This window comes from Nannospalax galili, unplaced genomic scaffold (genome assembly GCF_000622305.1).
Source record: "Nannospalax galili isolate Female #2095 unplaced genomic scaffold, S.galili_v1.0 scaffold1899, whole genome shotgun sequence".
Taxonomy (NCBI): Eukaryota; Metazoa; Chordata; class Mammalia; order Rodentia; family Spalacidae; genus Nannospalax; species Nannospalax galili.
In genome coordinates, this window is record NW_008342414.1 from 138,970 (window position 1) to 153,317 (window position 14,348).

Sequence of the window (14,348 nt, forward strand, 5' to 3'; positions counted from 1 at the left end):
AAACTGAGCAGCCTTTGCTGATCAGATCCTTTCAGCTTTATTTTGTTATTATTAACATTTTTTTCTTCAAAAATTTTAAAATTATTTTTATTGATTCCAGAATATCATAAAATGCATTTTGATCATATTCGGACCCCCTCTACCTCTCTACCATCTTCCCACTATCCTTATTATTAGATTTTTACATAGTGCCCATATTAATTACTTTTCCTTTGCTATGACAAAAGGCCCAACAAAAGCAACTTGAAGGAAGGGTTACTTTGGCTCACAGTTTGAAGGTACAGTCCCTTATGGTGGGAAAGGCATGGCAGCAGGAGCATGAGGCAGCTGGTCACACTGTGTTCACAGTCAGGAAGCAGAAAGAGATGAATTCCAGGGCCCAGCTTGCTTTCTCCTTTTTATTCAGTCTGGGACCCCAACGCATGGAATGGTGCCATTCATAGTTGCGGTTTTCCTACTGCAACGCAATCCAGACATACACAGAGGTTTGCCTCCTAGATGATTCTAGATCTTGTCCTGTTGACGCTATTAACCACCACAGTGCCAAACAGACAAAAGAACCTGAGAACGTGCTTATTCTAATAACACTGCTAATGGTGGCAGGTCTTTTGCCCATGGGTCAGTGAACTCTGACCTGGAGATGGATCTTTGGCCATGATTAGCCGTATTACTCACAGCAGACTGAGAAAGCCTGGCTGGTTGAGCAGAATGTTTTATATTTGCTTTATGAATTCCCTTCCTCTCAAACATGGATCTCAGTGATGGAGCTGCAGCAAACAAACATACTGGTACGGTGGGAAAATTCTGGAGGTCCTGGGTCGGAGACTTCCTACAGCCATTAGCTGAATTGCTGAGGCCCTTTGCTCAGGAACACTGATCAGCCTCATGTTGGTATTCTGGAAAATGGGAACCATCACAAGTGTCCACTTATTTCCAAAGGTTTTTGTTAGGTTCAACTAAAAGAACTTGTGACAAAGGCGTACTGAGAAACTGCTAGGCACGTCCCTTGTCATCTCGCTTAATCCCCTAACTGTTCAGGATAAACTGAGGCTCAAGTTCAGTTAGAAAAGTGAAAATATGGGGCTGGAGAGATGGCTCAGCAGTTAAGAACACTGGTTGTTCTTGCAGAAGACCCGGGTTCGAATCCCAGTACCCACAAGGTAGCTAACAACTATCTGTAACTCCAGTCCCAGGGGATTTGACAACCTCTTCTGACCTCCATGGGCATTGGACAACACTGGTGCACTTACCTACATGCAGGCAATACACGCATACATATAAAATAAAAATAATAAGTAAAGTATTTTTTAAAAAAAGAAAAGCTGGGTGTGGTGGTGCACACTTTTAATCCCAGTACTTGGGAGGCAGAGGCAGGCAGATCTCTGTGAGTTCAAGGCCAACCTGGTCTACGTAGTGAGTTCCAGGACAGCTGGGGCTACAGGGAGACCCTGTCTCAAAAAGACTAAAAAAGAAAAAAAAGAAAAAGAAAAAAAAGAAAAGAAAAATGACAGTACTTTATAAGTTGTGAATGTGCTATACAAGTGAAAGATTTTTTATGTGTAATGACTTCATTTGTTGTGTGTAATGATCCTGCCTGCTAGTCAAGCCCTTTACCACTAAGACACATCCCCCAGCAGTAAAACACTTTTCCTCTGAGTCTTATTCCAGGCTCTCTGTCTGTGCTTTCTCATCCCCTCTTCATCCAAACGCATCTCTGGAGATACTGACAAGACCCCCTTGCTTCCCCTCTGTTACTCATGGATTAGAATGCTTTCCACTGTCCAGAAATATCAGCCTTCTCCTTGGGATCTTTGTCCATGTTCTCCATCTGCAATTTCCAAAAGTCTTTTAAATTTCTTAATAGAAAGTCCTAGGGGGAAGGGGGTCTCAGAAAAGCTGAGTGGTTTAAGGTAGATTCCTTACCAAGGACTTGCCTGTCAAGGAAAGTGACAGGGAGAATTTGCTCAGTATCTCTGTGCATCAGGGTGCACCCACACAGCCCTTATCCCTCCTCCCACCCCCAGTGCTGACATTAATGTGTGCCGGGCACCTACCCAGAAGCAAGGCATCTCAGGGAGAGCTCTCATTTCCCAGAGGGCTCTGAATTTAGGAGCGGATACAGAGGGAAAACTGTCCCCAGGGTCCCAGCTTGCACGGTAATTTCCTGTTGCCCCTGCTGCAGCAAACCCCTATTCCTGGCTCGATGGCTGTGGATTTCTCTCTCTGCTGATCCAGGTGTCTGGCTAGGATGACACTAGAAGGGAGAACAGGAAAGCCATTGCCTGTAGTCATTAAAAATGGAGGATTAGAAAGAGCTTATTTTATATTCAAAGGAGGAGGAGAATGCCGAAGTTGCTTCTGCCCACAGCTGTGGACCCTGATGGCAAATGGTGAAGCTTTTGTTGCTGTGTAAGAAGGGGAAGAGATTGATAACCTGGCACTGAGAGACAGTCAAGGGCAGCACTGCCTCCTGTATACATCTTAGCTTGAAGACCTTGAAATCCAGGTCCACCTGTTTCCCTGTCTCTGGCCTCACTGCCCTCTCCATTACTGTAGTCTTCACCTCCATCACCCCTTGGTGTTGGGCCTCTGCCTTGTCTGCCTCTGATGTTTATCATGGGACATATGTTTTCTTGAGGAGGAACAATTTATAATCCATATCTGCTTCGGCATCTCCATGAATTCTTGTACAGTGACACAGGAAGTTGACCTTGCTTTAGTAATTTTGATTTCAAAATTAAAATCAACATCTTAAGTTAAAGGAAATCTGGCATGAATGGGCAGAATTGGAGCTTGAACTCCTATCAGCAACCCCAGAGTGCCTGTACCATTTCCAGGACTCCATGTTGGCCAGCATTCACTCCAGACCAAAAACCTGCTCTTACTCACCCTACCACTAACAGGCTCTGGTCAATTCAGCAAACATTTATGAAGCACCTTCGTGGTGTCAGACACCATGCTAAGTTTTGGAGATATAGAGATAAAGCTATCCTTTTCCTAGGTAATGTACATAGGAAATATAATGTACCCATGCCTGGCACATTGTTTGACACATGAAGTTTCTTTAAAATTTTATTTATTTATTTATTTATATTTTATGTGTATGTGTTTTGCCTGCATATAAGTGCACCTATGTGTGCAGTACCTGCAGAGGCCAGGAGAGGGTGTCAGATCCCTTGGAACTGGAGTTACTGACAGTTGTTAGCCACCATGTAGATGCTAGGAACTGAATCCAGGTCTTCTGTAAGACCAATCAGTGTTCTTAACTGCTGAGCCATCTCTCCAGTCCCCACATGGAAGTTCTTAATATTAATTGAATGAATGAATGTATGAATGAATGAATAAGTAAATAAATTTCTATATCCTTGATGAACTTAAGGTTTTGTAAGAGGAGAGCCACAGGTACCTCTTTGTGCCAGGTGCTAAGGTAGACAGGTGTGCTCAGGAGCCACAGGAGTGTGGAAGGCACTGACTACATGGATGGGAGTGGGAAGGGAGGCTTCTTGAAGGAGTGATCCTGAAGTGCAGTTTGAAAGATGAATAGGTTTTCAGCAGGTCAAGGGCATTCTAGGCAGATAGAATGAAATTAGGATGGTCTAGAAATACAGAACCCTCAAGACAGTGAGCTCTGTGGGGATGTTGGAGTCTAAAGTTCACACTAGAGAGTGGTGGGCAACTGTTATCAAGGGAGGCAAGATCCAGGTGTTAGGGATACTGTGAGTCAGAATCTTTATTAAACTTCAACTTTAAGCTTAGGCTAGGGGACCTTATGAGGTTTGAGGAGAAGAGAACATAATCATACATGGGACTTAAACATGAGATTATAAAATAGAGCTGAGCTTAGGACCATCGACTGGGTTGCAGAGATCAGATACTGTGAGGACATCAGCTGGGACCATGAGGACATGAGCCAGGATAGTGGTTGTAGGGATGGAGGGGAGGCCATACATTTGAAAACTATGAAAGAAATTTAATCAGCATGATTTGATAATTGGTTGAAGACAGGAGATGAGAGGAAAGGAGTTACCTCTAATTGCTTCTCTATTTTTGGCTTTAGTTACTCAGTGGCTGGTGGTGTCAGAAGCTGATCTTACCAATGCCAGAGGGAACCTGGGCTATGTGGGTGGCTGGGGATGGCAGATAAAATGGGTTAGAAGAGAAGGGGATATGATGTGCTTGAGGTTTAGGTATATATTTGCATTTGTTGTGGTTGTGGGCTACGTGAGGATTGTGTGCATTGATCCACAGACTTGAATCTACATGACCAGGAGAGGGGCCAGAACTGGAGAAATGATCAGTGCACCCAGTGCAGTTAGGATTGTGGGTAAGATGAGATTGCCCAGATGGTATGCAAAGGCAGGAGAGCAGAAAGCCAAGGTTAGAAAGGAAGCATTTATGGGAGGGGTGGTGGAAGAGGAGTCAACCAAGGAACCAAGGGGCAGGGCTGTCATAAGATCATTAAATAGCCAATCAGTGCTCAAAGTTTCCCAATTGTCTTGTCAAATTTTTGAAAGTTTTGACTGGAATTGGGATCCAACATAAGGTCTATGCACTGCATTTGGCTGATTTTTTTGGTAAATGCTGACATTCATTGTCCAAAAGACAGTATTACATAATTGTGTCTCCCAATCTCGTGTCATTTTTCTCAGTGTTCCTAAAATTAGGAGCGCTAAAGAACAGTTGCAGACTTAGGTACCACAACTTCCATGGTTCAACTTTAAAATTCTGTAGACACAGTTAGAATGGGGAGCACAGAGACAAGTGATAAAATGGATGGAAAGAAGAAAAGCCGAGTGGCTGGGAGACAAATGAAGGCCCAAGAGAAACAGAGAGTGCAAAAATGAAACACTCTGAACATCTCACAAATGTATTACATATTCTGTACCACCTTGGTGAGCAAGTGGTAAAAAGTGAGCCTTTAAATAATAGCATTCTATTTATATAGCACCTTCCCCAAATAGCTTATTACGTAGCTAGCAAGCACCATCCAGGCAACTCTTCTATGTCAAGTAGGGGAGTACTAGAATTTAATTCTCACTTACAGCTGGTGAAACATTGATAATAAGGCCAATAATAACACAAAGGTGGTTCACGCTTCAGGACCACTTGCTACCTGTCAAGCATTGTGAAAAACAATCCTGTGATGCTACCTCACTTAAGCTGGTAACAAGCCTGTGACAGACATTGGTAGGGTTGTTATCTTCATTACCCCTCCAATGAACATGATACTCAGAGTGAATCACTTGCACACAGTTATAAGTCAGGAAAGTTGTACTGCTGGGATTGAAACTCAGGGTTGTCAAATTCACTGGACTTGTCTCCAGTTCTATCTACTCTCCACTAAATCAGCAATCTTAAAAAAAAAATGTTTTTAAACTGCCAGGCATGGTGGCACACACCTTTAATCCTAGTACTGGGGAGACAGAGGCAGGCAGATCTCTGTGAGACCAAGGCCAGTCTGATCTACATAGTGAGTTCCAGGCCATCTGGGGCTACAGGGAGACATTGTCTCAAAAGGACCAAAAAATTTTTTTTGACATATACTTGTTCACTGACAAAATTCCATTTAAAGAGGAACTATAATCATCTCTTACTATTATAGGACTATGGATTGGAATTTACAAAGCACCTAGATGCTTTTCATTTATTTTTTTATGTTCACCCTGAAAAATAGACAGAGCAGATATGTTAATTTGAATTTTATAGATGAGAATTTTGGGGGTTGGGGGTGTTGAGACAGGGACTCATATAATCTAGGCTTGCTCCAAACTCTTGATGTAGCTAAAGGTGTCTCTTAACTCCTGATTCTCCTGTCTCCCTAAGTGCTTGTATTATGCACATGCACCACTACACCTGGATCAGAGAGATTAAAATCCAAGAGCTCTTGGTCTTGTTAGTTGGTGATTGAAATACTAAAATAGATAGGTAGTGCCACAGAGCTAGTTAAAAAGAGTTATTATAACCAATGACCCTTTGTTCTCTGCTTCTGTTTTCTTTGCAAACCTCATGGGTTTTCAGCTTTAGCTACTGACCTTTCCTCCCCGTCCCTCTGATGTCCCTTATGGGGAGTCCAGGAAAGTTATTATAAATTAAATATCTGGATGCTTGAACTGATGAACAGGAAATGGGGCTGCTAATGCTCAGAGGAATGAAAGTGAGATGCATTCTTTTTTTAAAGTAGAATTTTGGGCCAAGTGGCCTCTTTCTGTCCTGCCCTTCCCTATGTCCTTCCAGTCTCCATGGAAACCCCAAATCAATGCAGCATATGTTGATTCATGTTTCTACTGTTACCAGGAAGCTGTGAAGTGGAAATTGCTTTTAAAAGATTTGCGGAAGAGCTTGCGCATGCTGACCAGAATTCAAATCTAATATCCAAATGACTTTTATTAAAAGCTTTTAATGTGGTGCTATCCTAGGTGGTATTTTGATAAAATAAATACACAGGGGGCATTTGGAAATAAACCTCATCTTCTGTCATGGCTTTTGGAAATATTATAGTGCAGATTTGAATTCCTTTTATCTTCAATTTAATCACATTCTCATGACCTGTGTGGCAAGGACAGGTGCCTCCTTTGTTCCTGATCAACTCTACTCTGTCTGGATGGGGCTATTGGGATAGTTTATAAAGGCCTTCTGTACCTGTGCTGCTGCTGCTGCTGCTGCTGCTGCTGCTGCAAGCCATTAGCATTCTGTTGAGTTCAGTCCTGACCAGGAGACTGCTGAAGTCTTAACACATTTCTGCCACAAGGAAGACTGTGATTTTTATGATTTTTTTCCCTCCCTCAAAGAACGCAAAATCAGGGCTGGCAAGATGGCTCAGAGGTTAAAAGTGCTTGTTTCTAGCACGGATGACCTGAGTTTTATCCCTGGGCCTCTTATGTGGTAGAAGGAAAGAACTAACTCCTGCAAGTCGTCCTCTGACATCCATATGCATGCTGTGGCATAAGGGCCCCCACTCCCAACAACACACAAAATTTTAAAAAATTTCCAATGTAATAAAACATTTAAAAAAGAACTCAAAACTAGATTCAGCCAGTCTATTAAACACCTGCTCCACATGAAACAGTGAGTTGGAAGGAAAGGGAGTGAGTCACAGTCTTTTTTGGAATGGACAGTCAATTTGAGAGGATTGGAAACCAGGAATGAAAGGCATCAACTAGACTGTGATGTGGGTTGTCAGCATCATACAACAAGGTGATGAGATGGGGATGAGGGGCTCCCCTAATGGAGGGTGTTTTGAAAGAGCTCGAAGGAGAGTTTTCAGCTTGAAGGCAAAGAAATTGGAAAAGGAGCTGAGTGTTAACAGGTAGATCCAGGATAGGGCATTCTAAGAGGAGAGATCAGGTGCATGGCTGTGTACATATGTGTTTGAGAGAACAAAGGGTTATACAACTGGATGGGGAAGGAGGACCAGCTGATTGTTAGGAAAATCCAGGAGCTACAACAAAGCCCATCAAGGACTATTATACAGATGATCGGCTTCATGGTGTCTGTTCAGTGGGTAACTGAGGTTTGTGGGTGGGCGGAGTAGGAGTTGGGCAGGGAGATCTGTCACTTAAGCAGAGGGGAGGGGGGCATGCACTGTGCTGGAAGCGGAATACCCTCTGCACCAATGGATGGGCGGGGATGAAGCTAAAGAATAACTCAGAAATACAATGATCAGATTGAAAGACCAATTTAGCAAGAGGAATGGAGAAGACGCCAGAAATATCTGCACTTGCTACCCCAGGGGTGAGGATGCAGTGATGTCATGAGCAAACAGAGGGAGCCCTGTGGGAAGGAAGGGAGGACCAGGAGAGGAGGTTGGTGGGAAGACAGAGGTGTCTGTTTGCTTAAGGTGCATGGAGCTGTCCAGCAGAGCCCAAGGCCAGGGTCTGCACCTGGCAAGGGTAGTTCCCAAGATGAGTGCTATAAAATGAGAAGAGCCGAGAGGTGCTGGGTCATTCATGAAGGTGGAGCAGGGCTGTTCATTACAGTTGTCCTGGGTAAAACCAGGAGTTTTGGACCAGTTGAGCTGTCCTGGACCCAGTTTTTTAGCCAGGAAATCAAGAGCAGAAGGCGTGACATTCCTGGCCAGGCTCTAAGCCTAGTTGGAATGCAGAGTCCAAGGAGAATAGTTCCAGTCTCCCAGATCTCAAACCTGCTTGTCTTTTCCTGATCCTTCATTTAGGAAAGAGAGCCATGGAAAAATGCTTGACTTTGGGTCAGCTTAATTTTTATCTTGCAGGTTTTGTTGTTGTTTTAAGACAGGGTCTTCCTACATAGCCTAGATTGGCCTCTTCCTGACTCAGCCTCCCTAGTGCTGAGGTGACACCCCACTCCTCTGGAGTTCCTTATGCACGTGTCTCTTTGGAAGCTTACCTTAGAGTTCTCTCTTAGACAAAAACCTGCATTAGGTCTGCACTGCTCAGATTGGAATATTTTGTGTTTCTACATCAGCATTTAGGAAACTTTTGGACTAGTTTTATTTTTTTCTTTTTCCTCATGTTATTCATGCCCATGTACCCTTGTCCCTCTGTCTATCCACTCTCATTCATGCCCACATTCTCTTGTACCTCTGTCTATCCACTCTCACTCATGCCCATGTTCTCTTGTCCCTCTGTCTATCCATTCTCATTCTTTCCTTTAGAACTTTATTAATGCTGGGTATGGTGGCACATAGCTTTAATCCCAGCATTCTGGAGTCAGAGGCAGGAGGATCTCTGTAAGATCAATGCCAGCCCGGTCTATATATCCAGTTCCAGGCCAGCTGGGGCTACAGGGAGATCCTGTCTCAAAACAAACAAACAAATAAACAAAAACAAACAAACAAACAAACAACAAATGCTGAAGAGATGGCTCAGCCATTAAGAGCACTGGCTGCCCTTGCAGGGGACTCGGGTTTAGTTCCCAGAACCCACATGGTGGCTAACAACTATCCATAATTCCAGTTCCAGGGGATCTGATGTCTTTCTCTGACCTCCATGGACAATGCATGACACAGGTACCCTTACATACATGTAGGCAATATATTCATATACATAAAACAAACAAAACTTTATTTAATTTCTATATTTTTCCCAACACATTTGACTTATTGGCTTCCTGTGACTATATTATTTCTCTAAGGGATAACTGACTCTGATGTCTAGTTGGTATTGAGCAGCTCCAGCCTGAGATGCAGGCTTACCTGCAACCCCCATGCTCTTTCCCCAGTGCCTTTCCTTCCTGGCTATTAGACAGCATGAAACCCAAAGAAAGCCTGTGTCCTATGCTAGCCCTGGTGGAGGAGAGTCCACTGGTGATACTACCTTTGTGTTGGAGGGAGGGAACAGCAGAACAGAGTTTAGAATCAGATACTAGCTCTGGTATTTATAAATGACCTGTCTCTGCTTTTCTACCTGTGAAAGGGGCTGATAAAAGTGTTGACTTTGGAAATTTGTCCTGAGAATTAAACAGGATAACTCAAGTGAAGTGTTGATTACAGTGTCTAGCACATATGGAATGACCATTAAACATTAGCTCTGTGGACCCACCTTAGAGTACAAACCTATCTTAGGTTAGAAAAGTTCTTACCCATGGATTTATTTTTTTCTTATGGTACAGTATACCAGGAAAAGGTCCAGGAAATAAAAGATTCTGTTTTGGCTTAACTTATAAATTCTAGCTAGTGTCACAAATTTAAGACATCTCATTTGGTAACATGAAGTTTCCTCTGCCTAACTGAGGGGTGCTGTGGACATAATGGAGAGAGACAGTGAGTCACTGTGGAGGCAGCATCAGAATTTCATTTCATCCTACCATCAGGCAGTGAATGATTACAGCACATTAATTTCACTGTCAGAACATGGGTTATGCACCAATAGATCTGCTCAGACAGACTGGTTCCCAGCGTGACGTGATAGCAAAATCTCTTCTGTTAGAGAGTCATAAGACACAAATTCTGGTTCTTGGTCTGCTGTTGTGTGTTGTGCTACTTTGAAAAAGGCACTTTATCATATGTAGTCAAAGCTTTCTGACCTGTGAGGGGATATTCTTGACTGTGGCACAAGATTGTTCTATGACAATATTTGAAAATGCTTTATACTTGGTTTTTGAATGTGGGTGGACTTTGCAACAGGATTTTGCTATGTAGCCCAAGTAACCCTTGAAACCCGATCCTCCTGCCTCAGTTTCCTGAGTGCTACACTACCAGCCTAACTTTGCTTTATTTATACATTTCAAAATATTGGATAAGCTGGGTCTGGTGGCACAGGCCTATAATCCTAACTATTCTGGAGGCTAAGGTAGAAGGATAGCAATTTTAAAGCTTTCCTGGGCTTTAAAACCAGCCTGGGCAAGGACTGGAGATAAAGCTTAGTGACTGAGCACTTTCCTAGCATGTATAAAGCCCTTGGTTCAATCCCCAATACCGAACAAAAAAAGACAAACGAATGGAATCTATCACTTTCATGATAAAGCCAACACTTTCTGTAGAAATCTCTGCTACCTTATAGGTTTAGAAAGGACTCGCTGCAAAGGCCAGATGTATTTTACTTAGACGTGGAAACAGCTTTAGAGATCCAGGGTGTAATGAAGAGAAGGCAAGAGTAGTTTGCAAACTTGAGCACACATTAGACTCACCTGGCAGGCAGGATCCCACTGGTAGTTTCTGTTGCCACAGGTCTCTGTGTGGGGCCTGAGTAGTGGCATGTCCAACATGCTCCCAGGTGATGCTCAGACGGCTGGTCCTGGCACCACTTTCTGAGAATTAGAACAAACAGGAAGGATCTTCCTCCTGGAACAGAAGCAGGCAGTGTGAAGATCGATGTGAGTAAAGAGGTTTGGAAATAAAATTGGGAAAAAAGACAGTAACAGAGAGATGTTGAGCAGATAGGGCAGAACAAAGGGAAAAAGTCTCACTCCATCACAAATGCAAGTCGGGGGAAGTTGCTAGGTGATGGATGAGGGAGAGAGGTGAGTTTCTACTGTAGAAAAAACTAGGTGAGAGGTAGGAGCATGGGGTTGGAAATCTGCACGTTTGAGGAGGTGGAAGAGGTGGAAATTTCTCATTAAGAAATGAGGAGCAGTGAGGTTGGCCCTGGTGGGGGTGGGGATGGCTATGGACTGGGGGAGAGATGCTTCTGTTGAGTAAGGGGACAGCTGAGACTTGGCAGAGAGGGGTAATTTCAGGGCTGTGTGGTTTGGCTTGGGAGTGCAATGCAATAGAATTGGGAGAAAGGGGGTGGAATTTAGATGTGCGACCTGCCCCATAGCTTTCTCTCTCTGCATTTATCACATCACATCACACCCAGCAAGACAGGCCCCCTCCTCCTAGCTCATTAGGAGATTTGATTCAGCTTGGCTCCCGCTGTCAGCAGCTGTCTGGGGCAAGATCTTTATGCTCCCTGCTCCCTGGCGCAGGCACCATCCTCCAGCTCATTAGAAGACACCCCCACCCCTTGATTTTCTGCTCATTGGTGGTCGGAAAGAGTTAATTCTGACTCTTGGCTGGGGGCAGAGTGCCTGCAGTGGGCTGTGGGAGACTTCTGCCTGAGCTGCAGCCAAAGGAGCTGCAGGTTAGCAAGGCTGAAGGAGGAAGGTAGAGGAAGTGTGCCAGGTCAGCTCTGCTCCAGGCCATCTCCAGAGTCCTGCCAATGAGGATGGGCGTGCAGACTGTGCCCGGGAGCTGAGCTGCCGCCCGCTGGGTGTAGACTGCTTCAGTATTTACTGGATGTGACAAGCAGAGAGAAGAGCTTTCAGCGGGGCTGCTTGCTGCCTGGCTCAAGTGGTGGGAGGTGTGTTGTGCATGCATGCTGATGTATATATATCTATGCGTGCGTGAGCCTGTGTGTCCATGCAAACATGCCCTTCACTCACCAAGGATTTCACTGCTAAAAGAAAGATCTACTCTTTCCTCAGAGCTCCTTAACTCGCAGCCTCTCTGACCATCCAGTTGGCAAAGACCTGCAGGCCATGCGGACCGGCCAGCGACAGTGAGTACCGCTTTTGGTTTCCTCCTTTCTTGCAGGGGGTGTCCTGTGTGTGCTGGTTGCATTATCCATATTTAATTAACCTGCCTCTTCATGCACATTGATTGCTTTCTCCCCGCTGAGGCTCTTAGTTTCTTTCCCTTTCTGTATAAATCTTTGCTTTTTCCTCCTAAGCTTTGCTTTTTTCTCGAGTCATTTCTTTCCTTGATGTCCCATACTGTCTGCTCTGGAGTCACTTGTGACTTGACACCCACTTACGAGGGTACATGCATTGTGGGGTTCAGTCACATCTTTCAACTTCCCAGGTTCTGGGTAATCCCTTCCTCTGTCCCGCTAAGTCAATCCCTGGAGACCGGGATCCTGGAATGGACAAGGCAGCTGGGGCTGAGGGGCCAGCTGGTTCTCATTTAGTGAATCCAAGACTGAGCTCATTCAAGGGACAATTTGGGAGGTGCTAGAGTTGGAGGAGAGAGGGGAGGCATCTGGACAGCACAGGCAAGCCGGTGTGCTCTGGCAGCAAGAAGAGTGGCAGGCAGGGGCAGAGCCCTAAATGACCTTGCCTGTGGTGTATGGTTGGTAGATATGCCATGCTTTCTGGCTTCATTCAGCTTCAGAATAATGAAGGCCCCTGACAGGGTTGCCCCCTGCCCCTGGGGACATATTCCATAAGCAAGAGGAAATGAGGCGTAGGTGACCCAGACATGCTTTCTGGGGACCCTAACATCTGTAAAGGGCTTTGATTGCCTGACTTCTGACAAGCAGGTGCGAGCACAGTTAGGACAATGATTGAGGAAATTTCCTCTGTTGCTTTTATATGAAACCTGATCTCCCTCTGCCCCCCACCTCACTCCCGTTTTCTTATTAGTGTTAATAAAATCATCCTTTTATTTTATTAATGATAGTATTATCAGGGAAGCAGTTTTTTTTTTTTTTTTAAAGTGTTTGTGAAATGTTCAGGGTAATGGCAAAATAGTTTAAATGCATATTGTCACCCAGGACTCTTATCTATCTAAATTAGGTTTCTTTTAAAATGGATTCTATGTTTGGTGTCAGGGTTCCCCAGGGGAACCCTTTGTGGATAGATAGGCTGCTCTTCCTATCAGTTCTCTTCTGTGGGAACAATGGGTCTGAAGCACCACCAATGGCACCCTTGGGAGGAGGAGGCCATAAGCCAATCAGCCTTCAGTCTCTATATTTCTTTCCCCTACCCCAAGTCCTCCCTGTTTTGGGTCAAAAATGTACAGTCCCCAGGCTGAAGAAGGTTTACCTCCATGTGGGTGAGAAAGAGTGACTTGCATATTCATTTCTTCCACCTGTGCTTGGAATCCCTGCCTAGGAACATGCCCCGTGGTGAGGGAGCCTGGTGACTCCCCTCCAAGTTCCTCCCTCCTTCCCAGGCCTCCACTCATTCCCACCTGGGACAGGTGCCCTTGGCGGGAGGTGAGAACCAAAGCAGCATCTAATCAAATTATTTTGGAACAAGCACTGGCCCCCCTCCCTCATCCCTTCCTGACTGGTCACTTGGGTCTCATTCTAGTAAGAGAAAGAGAACAGTAATTTTTGGTTTGCCAGGCCCATACCTCCCCAAGGGCATATTGTCCCAATTTTGGTTGATGGTCAGTGGTTGGGAAAGTAGAAACTCCTGACCAACAGTCAGCAGTTTGAAGTCACCTAACAATTTTTTCCTGTCCATCTTTGATTGGCCACTCTTGCTAGGAATAGGCTGATGATTGTGGGGGGCTGAGGTGTTTGTGTGTGGGAAGGTACTCTGATGGTGGAGAGCCACTGAAAAGGGTATATGATGCAGACAGATGAGAGAGGGCGACCCCTCTTTACAGCAGATTCTTTGATTTTAGGTGAGAGGACGTGAGAAGGTAATCCCTGAGCCCCGCAGTCCTTGTTTCCTGCCCTGACATCCCTGCAAACCAGCCCAAGGGGTAACCATAAGCGGATGCCTGTATGGCTGCCTTACTGATGCCACGCAGGTAACGAATCAATGACCTATCTTCCTGTCTTGCCCTTCTCTTCTTTTTTCCACATTCAGGTCTCCCACCTCCCCTGCTGTTGAGTGTGACCCTAGCCATTGAGCACTAGGTGGTCCACTTGCACCAGACTCTCTTGGCCTCCAGTACACATTGAGCTGTTCTTGCCTCTGTACTTCTTGCAAAGTTATGGCCTTGCAAGAAGGATCTGCCTTACTCCATGTCTTGCCTTTGGCTTGGTAGAATCTCTTGATTGTGAATTTTGGGATAGGATGCGGGACCATGCATGAGCTTGTATGAAACCATTTAGGATCTCTGTGAATTACTGGGACAGGGGCTGTAAAGAAAGGGCAGATGAGGAAAAGGCCTTCCCTTCCCTTCATTTTCTCTCCCCCTCCTTTCCTCCCTCCCTCCC

General features: G+C 44.9%; 1 protein-coding gene across 5 annotated transcripts in view; it reads left to right on the forward strand.

Moving 5' to 3' along the window:
• The window catches only part of Rgs8 (regulator of G protein signaling 8), a 46,723-nt gene that overhangs the window by 1,426 nt on the left and 30,949 nt on the right, over positions 1-14,348 (forward strand). Inside the window, exons 1-3 of one of the 5 annotated variants that reach the window (XM_017799472.1) lie at positions 10,642-10,788; positions 11,881-11,954; positions 13,808-13,936. In XM_017799472.1, the coding sequence (XP_017654961.1) occupies positions 13,911-13,936 (26 nt within the window). In that variant the 5' untranslated portion in view covers positions 10,642-10,788; positions 11,881-11,954; positions 13,808-13,910. The other 4 variants (XM_008838495.3, XM_008838496.1, XM_008838493.2 and 1 more) reach the window with 4 other exon arrangements.